This window comes from Dasypus novemcinctus, chromosome 3 (assembly GCF_030445035.2).
Source record: "Dasypus novemcinctus isolate mDasNov1 chromosome 3, mDasNov1.1.hap2, whole genome shotgun sequence".
Lineage (NCBI taxonomy): Eukaryota > Metazoa > Chordata > Mammalia > Cingulata > Dasypodidae > Dasypus > Dasypus novemcinctus.
The window spans coordinates 156,848,273-156,861,833 of record NC_080675.1 but is presented as its reverse complement, the minus strand read 5'-3'; the positions used below and the strand labels follow the sequence as shown (position 1 = coordinate 156,861,833).

The 13,561-nt window shown below is 38.1% G+C and overlaps 1 protein-coding gene across 1 annotated transcript in view; it reads right to left on the bottom strand.

The window, feature by feature from the left end:
• CERS3 (ceramide synthase 3) overlaps positions 1-13,561 on the bottom strand; it is a 189,430-nt gene that overhangs the window by 119,769 nt on the left and 56,100 nt on the right. Inside the window, exon 2 of the mRNA XM_058294623.2 lies at positions 12,331-12,504. Within this exon, the coding sequence (XP_058150606.1) occupies positions 12,331-12,503 (173 nt within the window). The 5' untranslated portion in view covers position 12,504. The remainder of the gene's footprint in view (positions 1-12,330; positions 12,505-13,561) is intronic.

Below are 13,561 nucleotides of genomic sequence, written 5' to 3'. Positions count from 1 at the left end.
CACCATTAGACAAAACATCTCAACAGAGAATTAATAAAGAAACAAAGACTTTGAATACTATATTAGAGCATCTGGACCTAACAGACATATACAGAACATTACACCCAAATACAGCAGGATATACATTCTTCTCAAGTGCACATGGATCAGTTTCCAAGATAGACCATATGCTAGGCCATGGAGAAAGTCTCAATGAATTCAGAAAGATTGAAATCATACAAAATAATTTCTTTGACCACATTGGAATGAATCTAGAAATCTGCAAGGGCCCGATGATCAGATTAGGCACAAAGATATGGAAGTTAAACAACACAATCTTAGACAAATGGTGGGTCAAGGAGGAAACTTCAAAAGAAATCAGTAACTACCTTGAAACAAAGGAAAATGACAACACAACACATCAAAACCTGTGGGGTACAGCAAAAGCTGTACTGAGGGAAATTCATAAACATAAATGCATACATTGAAAAAGAAGAATGAGGGAAGTGGACTTGGCCCAGTGCTTAGGGCATCCGTCTACCACATGGGAGGTCCGCAGTTCAAACCCCGAGCCTCCTTGACCCATGTGGAGCTGGCCAAAGCACAGTGCAGATGCGTGCAAGGAGTACTGTGCCACGCAGGGGTGTCCCCGGCGTAGGGGAGTCCCATACACAAGGAGCGCGCCCTGTAAGGAGAGCCGCCCAGTGCAAAAGAAAGTACAGCTTGCCCAGGAATGGCGCCACCCACATGGAGAGCTGCTGCAACAAGATGACACAACAGAAAGAAACACATATTCCCGTGCTGCTGACAACAACAGAAGTGGACAAAGAAGAACATGCAGCAAATAGACACAGAGAACAGACAACTGGGGTGGGGGGGAAAGGGAGGGAAATAAATAAAAAAGGAAAGAAAAAAAAAAGAAGAAAGAGCTAAAATTGAAGACCTAATCACATACCTGGAGGAATTAGAAAAAGAACAACAAACTAACCCCAAAGGAAGAAGAAAGAAAGAAACAACAAAGTTTAGAGCAGAACTAAATGAAATAGAAAATATGAAAGCACTAGAAAAAATAAAGAAAACCAGAAGCTGGTTCTTCAAGAATATCAGTAAAATTGACAAACCCTTAGCAAGGCTAACAAAGAAAAAGAGAGAGATGAAAATACACAAAATAAGAAATGAGGATGGGGATATTACCACTGACCCTGCAGAAATAGAGTATCATAAGAGGAAACTTTGTAAAATTATATGCCAACAAGAAGCATAATTTAGAGGAAATGGACAAATTCCTAGACACACACAAGCAATGTACAATGATGAAAGAAGAAAATGATGAACTCAACAGACAATCACAAATAAAGAGATAGAATCAGTCATTAAAAACCTCCCTACTAAGAAGAGCCCTGAGCCAGATGATTTCACAGATGAATTCAACCTAACACTCAGGAAACAAATAGCTCCAATCCTGCTTAAAATCTTTTAAAATATCGAAATAGAATGAACATTGCCTAACTCATTCTATGATGTCATCAAAGCAAATATCAAAGCAAAACGAAGATGCCACAGGAAAGGAAAATTACAGACCAATCTCTCTAATGAACCTAGATGCCAAAATCCTCAACAAAATATTTGCTAATAGTATTCAACAACACATCGAATGAATTATATACCATGACCAAGTGGGTTTCATCCTGGGTATGTAGGATGGTTCAACATGAGAAAATCAATCAATGTAATATACCACATAAACAGATCAAAGGAAAAAAATCACATGATCATACCTATAGGTACAGAAAAAGCATTTGACAAAATACGGCACCCTTTCCTGATAAAAATACTGCAAAAGATAGTAATAGAAAGATATTTTCTGAACGTGATAAAGGGCATATATGAAAAACCCACAGATAACATCATTTACAATGGTGAAATCTAAAATCTTTCCCTCTAAGATAAGGAACAAGATGAGGATGCCCAAAATCACCCCTCCTATTTAACACTGTGTTAGAAATACTTGCTCAAGCACTGATGCAAGAACCAGATATAAAAGGCATCCAAATCGGAAAGGAAGAAGTCAAACTTTCACTATTTGCAGACGATACCATACATAAAAAGTCCTGAGAAATTTACAACAAAGCTTCTAGAACTTATAAATGAGTTCAGAAAAGTCACAGGTTATAAGATAAAAGTGCAAAAGTCAGTAGAATTTCTGTACACCATTAAAACATACTACAAAGCTATAGTGGTTAAAACAGCATGGCATTGGCACAAGGATACTGACCAATGGAACCATATTGAGAGTTCTCATATAGATCCTTGCATATACAGTCATCTGATATTCGACAAGGCCATCAAACCCACTCAACTGGGAGAGAGTGGCCTCTTCAACAAATGGCGCTTGGAGAACTGGATATCCACATGTAAAAGAATGAGTATTACCATCTCACATCTTCTATAAAAATTAACTCAAGATGGATCAAAGATCTAAATATAAGAGCCAAGACCATAAAGACCTTGGAAGAAATTGTAGGGAAGCATCTACAGGACCTTGTAATAGGAAATGGCTTCATGAATTTCACACCCAAAGCACGAGCAGTCAAAGAAAAAATAGATAAATGGGACCTCCTAAAAATTAAAGCCTTTTGCACCTCAAAGGAGTTATCAAGAAAGTGAAAAGACAACCTACCCAATGGGAGAAAATATTTGGTAACCATATATCTGACAGGAGCCTAATATCCAACATATAAAAAGAAATCCTATATCTTGAAAATAAAAAGATAGACAATCCCATTCAAAAAGTAGGCAAGAGATTTAAACAGACGCTTCTCCAAAAAAGAAACACAAATGGTTAAAAAGCACATGAAATGATACTCAACATCACTAGCTATTAGGGAAATGCAAATCAAAACTACAATGAGATAACATCTTACACCCATTAGAATTAGACTGGCGGCTATTAAAAAAACAGAGGACTATAACTGTTGGAGACAATGTGGAGGAACGGGAACCCTCATCCACTGCTTGTGGGAATGCAGAAGGGTCCAGCCATTCTGGTGGACAGTTTGGAGGTTCCTCAAAAAACTAGCTATAGATTTGCCATATGACCCAGTGATTCTCTCCCGGGTATATATGCAGAAGAACTGAAAACAAGAACACAAACAGATATATACACACCAATGTTCATAGCAGCTTTATTTACTATTCCCAAAGGTTGGAATCAACCCAGATGCTCACCAACAGATGAATGAATAAACAAAATGTGGTATATAAATACAACAGAATACTACTCACCTGTAAGAAGGAACACAGTACTAACACATAGGATAATATGGATGAATCTTGAGAATTTTATGTTGAGTGAAGCAGGCATTGAAGGACAAATACTACATGACCTATCTGATATGAATTAAGCAAATCAAGCTGTCTCAGAGAGCTAAAGACTAGAAAATAAGCTTACAGGAAGTGGCGGGGGGGAAGGAAGGTCATTAGCTGACGCCTATATGGGTGAAATCTATAAAGTAGAAGTAAGTAGTTGTGCACTGAAGGGATAAGACGGGGTATAGGGATACTATTGGGCGGGGCTTTGCTGGTTTGAGGGGTGCTAGGGTTGGTAGAATGGGCCAGATGGTCCATGGTATTGGGAGGAGGGTTTGGGGGGAGCAGCTGAACACGGGAGATTGTCAGGTACATGGCTGAAACGATAATGTTGAGAAAATGCTTTAGAAAATATAATAAGAAAGGTTACTTGTTTAAGGTGTTTCATGGCAGGCATCTGGCATAGGGTACAACTGGGCAGGCTTCTAGGGAGTGTGTCAGTGCTCATTTTGTCATAGTGTGCTATATCAGTGGGTGGAGACCCATACAATGAACAGGAAGGTGTTGCATCTCCATCCTGGGTAGGCCTAATCTTCTCAAACAGGGAGAGGGTGTCTCTTGAGAGCATGGGAAGCTCTCAATGCGGGAGGATAGTCTGTGTGTCAAGCCCTCAGCATTGCTGCAAGTATCTACAAATCTTGTCCTTCAAGCAGTGAAGCTTGGTTGTCACTGTGGGCCCCAAGGGGAGGGGGAGAGAAGAATAGAATAGATGGAAGAGAGGGTAACTGGGGGGCAATGGAAGTGTTCCTCAAGATCATACAATGATGGATATAGGCCATGTCACATTTCACCAAAAATTTATAAAAGTGTATAGTCTAAAATGTGAACCATAATGTAAACCATAATGTAACCAAAAATTTATAAAAGTGTACAGTCTAAAATATAAACCATAATGTAAACCATATTGGAACCATGGTAAATAGCTATGTTTCAATATCTGTACATTAGCTATAGCAAATACAACATCCACATGTAAAAAGATCATTGCTGGGGAAGGGGGAAAAGGGTTTGATATTGGGTATATGGGAGTCTCCTATATTGTATATGTGACTTTACTGTGATCTGAAACTTTTTTGAAGACAAAATTAAAAATTTTTTTTAAAAAAGAATGCAGACACTGAGGAAGGAATGGAAGAGATTGCCTTGCCCAATACATACAGGGCAACACACCTCTTACAGTGATGAAAGGAGAGATGTCAAAAACAAAGTTTTATGATATTTTTCATTTTTTAATACCAGAATATATTTTTCAATTTATTTTACTTTTTCTAAATTATTATGTATTCTATTTCTAATCTTTAAACCTATCATTACGAATTTCATTTTCCTACTAATTGAATTTGGCAATATATTAGGCTTCACTTTTGAAGAAGTTTTGGAACACACAGGGGTTCAACTATGGCAGGGGAGGAGCACTGGTATGTGGTGTCACTGACAGGGGACGCATGGGTAGGAGGGGTTCTCCAGGGCATGTATGTGTAATAGGGTATATAAATATATTCAGATATTCATGGGTATTGTCATAGTAGGTAGATTTACACATGACAACTGAGGGAGTACTGAGTTTCCAGCTAGGGGAGCTTTGTTGTAGTCCTCCATGGAACAGCAATAATCCCCCAAGTGCAAGGGCAAAGATCAGTGAAGAAGGATGGTCCAATGATGGGGCCTTGATACTGACGTTTATGCTTATGAGCCTGTGTGTTTGAAATTCCAACTAGGCCTGCTGCTGGAGGATGCCTAAGAGTTACCTCCTGAGAGCCTCCATGTTGCTCAAATGTGGCCACTTCCTAAGCCAAACTCAGCATGTAATTGCATTATCTTCCCCCCAGTGTGAGACATGACTCCCAGGGATAAGCCTCCCTTGTGCGAGGGATTACTACCAAGCTGATAATGCAAATAAAAAAAGACCTTGAATAAAAGGGGGAAATGGTAAAGACAAATGAGTTTATATGGCTAAGAGACTTCAAAATGAGTTGGGAGGTCATCAGAGGGGTCACACTTACACATGTCTCAGCAGGATCCCAAAGACAGCCAAAGCAGATACAACCCCAGGTAATGATGCTCCTGAGAGCCATGGAGACACTCTGGTCCTACAGTCATGGCAGATGGCTCTGGAGTTCAGTAGCTTGCCAGAGGGCCCTACTTTGGAATTTGTGCTTCTGAGTGTGATAGAGTTGGACTCAGATGTGACTTCTCTACACATGCCTCTTCTGTCACTTTTACTGAACTTGTGGTTGGTGCTGGGGTTGGTGTATGCTCAGGAGACTTGAATCTCTGGACTGTCCATGTGCCAGCTGAGCCCGGAGCCTCAGCAGAGTTGCAACACCTACTCTCTGGTTTATTGGAGTTACCCAGGTCAGCTAACAGGGAAGTGAGGATGGTCAACCACCATACCACGGACCTGAGAGAGTCTACAACTGCAAGCAGGAGAATCCCATCCTTCAGCCACGTGGATCTAAGCCCCTCTTGATTTAGAGGTGGAGTGGACATTGCCATCCCAGGGTCCATAGGATGGAGGAATAAAATATGGATTAGAGTGGACTTACTGGTATTCTACCATAGAACTATTGTAACTCTAGCAATGGAAGAAACTGTATCATTGATGTGGAGACAGTGGCCATGGGAGTTGCTGAAGGCAGGGAGAGAGAAGAAGAGGTGTGATAAGGGGGCATTTTTGGGACTTGGAGTTGGACTAAATGATATCACAGGGACAGATGCAGGACATTATATATCCTGCCATAAACCACTGAATGGACTGGGGATGTGATGTGTAAACTACAATGTAAACTATAATTCATGCAGTGTAGCAGTGCTCCAAAATGTATTCACGAAATGCAATGAATGTGCCACACTGATGAAAGAGGCTGTTGATGTGGGAGGAGTGGGGGGGTGGGGAACGGGGTATATGGGAACCTCTTATAATTTTTAATGTAACATTTTGTGTGATCTATGTATCTTTAAAAAAAAAAGACTATAAAAATTTGCTAATAAAAAAAAGATCAATGCGCAAAAATCAGTAGTGTTTCTACACACCAATAAGGAGCAATCTGAGGAGGACATCAAGAAAAAAATACCATTTACAATAGTAAGTAAAAAAAATCAAATATCTAGGAATAAATTTAACTAAAGATATAAATGATTTATACACACAAAGCTACACAACACCCTTAAATGAAATCAAAGAATTAAGTAAGTGGAAGAACATTCCCTGTTCATGGATGGGAAGACTAAATATCATTAAGATTTCAATCCTACCCAAACTAATCTATAGCTTTAATGCAATCTCAATAAAAAGCAGCACAACAGTTTTTATACTGAATTGAGAAAACTAACTATGAAATTCATTTGGAAGGGCAGGAGGCCCTGAATAGCCAAAGACATATTGAAAAAGAAAAATAAATCAGAGGAATCACCCTACCTGGCATTAAAACATACTACAAAGCTAAAGTGGTCCAAAATGCATTGTATTGGCATAAGGATAGACATACCGACCAATGGAACCAAATTGAGAGTTCTGATATAGAATCTGGCATATACAGTCATCTGATATTCAACAAGGCCACCAAGTCCATTCAACTGGGAGAGAATGGCTTCTTCACCAAATGGTGCTGGGAGAACTGTATATCCATATGCAAAGAATGGAGAGGAATACCATCTCACACCTTACACAAAAATCAACTAAAGATGGATCAAAGATCTAAATATAAGAGCCAGGACCATAAAGACTTTGGAAGACAACATAGGGAAGCATCTACAGGATCCTGTAATAGGAAATGTGTTCATGAACTTCATACCCAAAGCACGAGCAGTAAAAGAAAAAATAGATAAATGGGACCTCCTCAAAATTAAAGCCTTTTGCACCTCAAAGGAGTTTGTCAAGAGTGAAAAATCAGCCTATCCAATGGGAGAAAATATTTCATAACCATATATCTGATAGGTGCCTAATATCCTGAATATATAAAGAAATCTAAATCTCAAAGATAAAAGGACAAACAACCCATTCAAAAAATGGGCAAGAGATTTGAACAGACACTTCTCCACAAAAAAAATACAAATGGCTAAAGAGCACATGAAAAGACACTCAACATCTCCAGCTATTGGGGAAATGAAAATCAAAACAACAATGAGATTTCATCTTACACCCATTAGACTGATGGCTGTTAAAAACACAGAGGACTACAAGTGTTGGAGAGGATGTAGAGGAATGGGAACCCTCATGCACTGCTGGAATATAAAATGGAATATAAAATGGTGGGAATATAAAATGGTCCAGTCATTGTGGAGGACCGTTCAGTAGGTCCTCAAAAACTATCTATAGATCTGCCATATGATACAGTCATTCCACTGCTGGGTATACACCCAGAAGAATTGAAAGCAAAGGCACTAACATATATGCATACCAATGTCCACAATGGCACTATTCACTATTGCCAAAAGTTGGAATTAACCTAGCTGCCCACCAACTGATGAATGGATAAACAAAATGTGGTATATATATGCAATGGAATATTACTCAGCTGTAAGAAGGAATACAGTGGTAACACATGGAATAACTCGGATGAATCCTGAGGACCTTATGTTGAGTGAAGCAAGTCAGGCACTAAAGGACAAATATTACATGACCTCACTGATATGAATTAGGATATGACAGGGGTATAGTGATACATTGGGTTGGGCAATGCAAGCTTGACAGGGGTTTAGGTTGGGAAGGAGGGGTTGGACAGTTGATGGAAGTGGAGAGAGCGCTGGGGGAGGAAGCGCGTGAACACGGGAGATTGGTGGGTACGTGGTTAACACTACAATGTTGAGAAAGCTCTTTAGGCAAAATGACAAGGAAGGGTTACCTGTTTAGGATTTTGGATGGGGGGTGGGGGCATTTGGGACAGGACACACCTGGAGTAGTCTTCTAGAGAATGTGCAAGTGACCATTTTGTCATAGTGTGTTGTATCAGTGGGTGGAGACCCACATAATGAATGGGAAGGAGTAGGATTCCCATCCTGGGGAGGCCTGATATGTTCTCAAACAGAGGGGAGGGTGTCTTTTGAGAGCATGGGCAGTTCCTAAGACAGGAGGACAGACTAATGTGTCAAGCCCTCAGCATAGTTGCAAGTGTCTATGAATTTTATCCTCAAGGAGTGAATCTTGGTGGTCACTATGAGCCCCAAGGGGAAGGGGAGCAAGGAATAGAATAGATGGAAGAGGGAGTATTTAGGGGGCAATGGAAGTGTTCTGAATGATCTTACAATGATAGACACAGGCCATTTAAATTTCATCAAACATTTATAAAAGTATGTGGTCTAAAGTATAAACCATAATGTGAACTATTGACCATGGTTTGTAGCTATGTTTCAATACTTGTACATTGGTCATGGCAAACGTACCATCCATATGATAAAGGTTATTGATATAGGAGGGGGGAAAAGGGAGAGGATGTTGGGTGTATGAGAGTCCCTATATTCTGGACGTGACTTTATTGTGACCTAAAACTTCTTTAAAGACAAAATGCAAAAAAAGTAAGACACTGGGGAAGAAATGGAAGAAAATGTCACTGTACATATAAGACGGAAGATATTCCAGTGATGAAAGACAAAACGTCAAAAAAAAATTTTCACATTTTTTTTTAAATCCCAATTTTTTACTTTATTTTTTCTAAATTATTATGTATTTTATTTCTTATGTTTAAGCTTATCATTATTTCATTTTCCTAATAATTGTATTTGGTGATATTCTGGCTTCATTGTTGAAGAAGTTTTGGATCACAAAAGAGTTACAACTATGATGGGGAAAGATCATGGGTGTGGAGTGTCAGTGATGGGCGAAAGATGGGAGGAAGTTCCCCTGGGCATACATATAAGGTAAATAAATATGTTCAAATGTTCATGGGGCATTGCTCCAGTGGGTAGAGATTCACACAACAACTGAAAGAATATTGAATTTCCATCCTGGGGAGCTCTGCCACATTCTCTGTTGGAACAGCAACCATCACCCAAGTACACCGGCAATGACTAGTGTCCATTGATGGACCCTTGATATTTATGACTATCCTATGAACCTTTATTCTTGAAGTTGCAAAGTAACCTAATGTTGTAGGGTGCCTAAGAGTTACCTTTCATGATCCTCCATGTTGCTCAAATGTGGCCTCTCTCTGAGCCAAATTCAGCATATAAATGCATTACCTTTCCCCAGCATGGGACATAACCCCTGGGGATGAGCCAACCTGGCACCAAGGGATTAATACCAAACACCAACGAGCAAAGCAACTGGAAAAAGACCTTAAATAAAAGGGGGAAAAGGTAAAAACAAATGAATTTTTATGGCTGAGAGACTTCAAATTGAGTCAGGAGGTCTTCCCAGAGGTAACACTTATGCACATCTCATCAGGATCTCATAGACTGCCAAAGTAGATACTACCCCAAATACTGGGGCTCCTGAGGACTCTAGAGACACCCAGGTCCTATAGCTCTGGAGGTTGATGCCTTGCCAGTGGGCCCTACCTTGGAGTTTGTGCTCCCAAATGTGACAGAGTTGGACTCAGATATGACTTCTCTACACGTTCTTCTTCTGTCCCTTTTATTTGAACCAATAGTTGGTGCTGGAGTTGGTAGGTGTATGTCTAAGAGACTTGAATCTCTGGGCTGTCCGTGTTCCAGCTGGGCCCTGACCCTCAACAGAGTTGCAACACCTACTCTTCTGTTCATTGGATTCACCTAGTACACCTAACAAGGTAGGATGGACAACCACCACACCAAGGAACTGAGAGAGTCTACAGCTGTAAGCAAGAGAGTCCCATCTATCAGCCTATGGGATTGAAGCCCCCTCTCACTTAGAGGTGGAGTAGGCATCACCACCCCAGAATCTTCAGGATTTGGGAATAAAATATGGGCTAGGGTGGACTTACTGGTATTCTACTATAGATTTATTGTGATTCTAGCAATGGAAGAAATTATATCATTAATATGGAGACAGTTGTCACTGGAGGCACTGAAGGCAGGGAGAGGGACAAAGAGAAGTAACACAGGGGCATTTTCAGGACTTGGAATTGTCCTGAGTGACACTGCAATGACAGATACAGGTCATTATATATATGGCCATAATCTATAGAACTGAGTGGGAGAGAGTACAAACTATAATGTAAACTATAATCCATGCTTAGTGGCAATGTTCCAAAACGTGTTCATCAATTGCAATGAATATACCACACTAATGAAAGAAGTTGTTAATGTGAGGAAAAGTGTGAGGTATGGGGACTGGGGCATACGGGAAGTCCTTATATATTTAATGTAATCTAAATATCTTTTAAAAATAAATAAAAAATATATATTTTTTAAAATGCTCTAATATTGATTGAAGTGATGAATGTACTACTCTGAGGTTATATCAAACTATTGACTGTATTCTTAGAATGGACTGTATGCTTTACGAATATGTATCAATAAAACTTATTTTTAAAAAGCAACATCAGATTAGTGGAGCTATACATGTTTTCTGTAACATCACAGAATGAAAAAAAAAGCTAAGAGTGAGTTATTGAAATATGAATTTATAAGGACACACGAAAAATAATACAACTATACTTAATCTCTTGAGAAGAAGCAAGAATGATCCCAGGAATTTAAAGAAGATTGGATTGCTTCCTGATTGTAGTTGAAGAGGCCAAGACCAAGAAAACAAGTTGGCCCTCCACAGCTGTGCTGCTTTAGCAACTAAAATAATTTTCTGGTTCACTGCCCTGACCAAATAGTAAAAAATGGAGCAGTCCACCAGTAATCAAGGCAGGGAAAAGCAGGAAATCTGCAAAGGAAATAAAGAAGGGACCTGAATGCCAAATTTAAAAATCACCAGACACAATGAGAAAAAGCAAATATTTCAGGGTAGTAAAAACTAAATTGTTCATTTGAAAGTGTAGCAGCAAAATTTTACTTCATGGATTCTTTGACAAATCTAAATATGTGAGTAAAAAATAGAATTAACTGTCAAAAAGGAGAAACATTTTTTCAAATACTCTCAGTCAGTGTTTAGAAGTATTCTCTTCCCCAACACCAGTTGCATATTATTGGCCCAAATAGAATTATAATTTGGATAAAAAATTTTAGAGATTCCGTGAAACAGAGTTGGTTGAACTGATTCTTGATATAATGATCCTGCAAATGGTTATAAACATTACAGTTAATCTTGGACAAAATGATCTTTATCAGATTTTGTCTTAAGTTTTTCCAACTCATGACATTCAAATATTCTTTTTGCTCCAAAAGAATGAATATGCCAATAACACTGTTTTTTAAAATAGAGACAACTACAGAGATTAAAAATGAACATTCATATCCTATTATCATGGCATTAGAATAATTTTACTAAAAGGGTTGGAAATAATATCTCTTTAAATTAAGAAAAAGACGTTTATTTTTTCTGAGAAAACAAATTTATATTTCTTTCTTTGATTTTCTTATAGTTTTGGATGAAGAACTACTCTAAAACTTTAAATAAAACTAGAAACCACTCTGATGAAGAAATATTCATTTTGTTCTTTCATGAGCCATTTTTGTTATTTTATAGGCATATTAAAAGCATAATGCATCCCCTAGTCATAGGCTCCTCTGACACTGCTCTTCTGGGAATGCACATGCTTTGTGAAACAGCGTGGCACAGTAGAAGGTGAACTTAACTGGCCTCCAAAGCTCTGGACTCCTGCACTGCCATAACACTAATAAGCTCTGTGATCTGTAACCTCTATATTTTTTCCTAAAGTACTTTTATTTAAAAATACACATATTGAATGCTTTTAAGCTAGGTAGTCATCTGAAGCATACTGATGTTTAAATACATCTTACAATAGCTCTGGGAGCTCCATAAAAATCGGAAGTTTATTAGTACCAAACACTCAACAACAGATTCTATAAGGACTTCACCAAGTCTAAGATTCTATTATTCTAGAGTTGGAGCAAAAAGCAGAATGAGAAGAAAAGGTACAAAACACTACTTACTTTTCAAAGATATGTCTGATAATCAGCAAGCCAATAGCATATGGAATTGTCATGTACAAATGAGAAGGTTTTACAAAGACGAGCCCATCGTGATCATCAAGATCTGACCATGTAAGTGGTGAAGGAAGCCAGAATCTTTCCAACCAGAACCATTCTTTAAACGTCTGAAACATTCTACAAGGGTGGAAAAAGAACATATTAGCTTGTAAAGTAAACAAACACTTAAAATTGAAATAATATTAAACACTGCTCACTCAGAATACCTAAATCAGAAAGCTCTGAAAATAAAGCAATAATGCAAAACTAATATATAATGGTCTTCCTGACACGTCATTGCATCAAACAAGCACTCAGAACAATTTTGGCCATGGCATAGTAAACTGAGGTTTAACATGCCACTGTTCACATGTTCAGCAGAACATAAGTGAATATTATGGGTATGTAGCTTCCATTTTTGTGATTCTTTAGTACAAAAAATAATTTAACAATAGGCTTTACAATTTCAACATACAAAAACTCCAATATGTATAAATCTTTACCAGTATCCTAAGAAACTCCCTAAGAGATAAAGGACAAGCACATTTATAAATGTATTACATTAAAATTGTATTACATATAAATTGTATTACATTAAGAAATTTCAATTAGTCTATTTCAACAAATACTTATTGAAATTATTTGTCAAGCACTATGCTCAGAATTGAGGATATAAAGATAAATAAGACGGTGTTCCACCTAGAGAATCTTAGAGTCTTGTGGGCAAAGGATTTTGACACATTTTTTAAAGGTAAAATAAAAAACTCTATACTAGGTACTATAGGAACAGGATGATAGGCCCTGAGTCCAACCAGGAAGTTTCAGAGAAAGATGAGTGTTGCAACAGATGGTCCCTGAGATGCCCTGAACAGTAAGTAGAAATAAATTAGAGAAAGGCAGAAAAATGGAAAGGAAGGTATAGTTATTGTAAGGAGAAAAAATACTATATTCAAGTAAACAGGAGCACAAAATAACAGAATTAGATGTTTTAATCATTACATAGGCTGTGATATTTTGATCTTGTCATTTTTCCCTTGAAGATGTTTTGATTTCACCCTTTAATGTTTAAATTGAGAAAGGAGTCAAAATGTCCTCACATTCAAAACTGGGTGGTACAAATAATTCTATCAAAGCCTCCTAATGTGGAAAAAACATGGTATATATAGAAAATTACAAGCAGCTTAATATTACTATA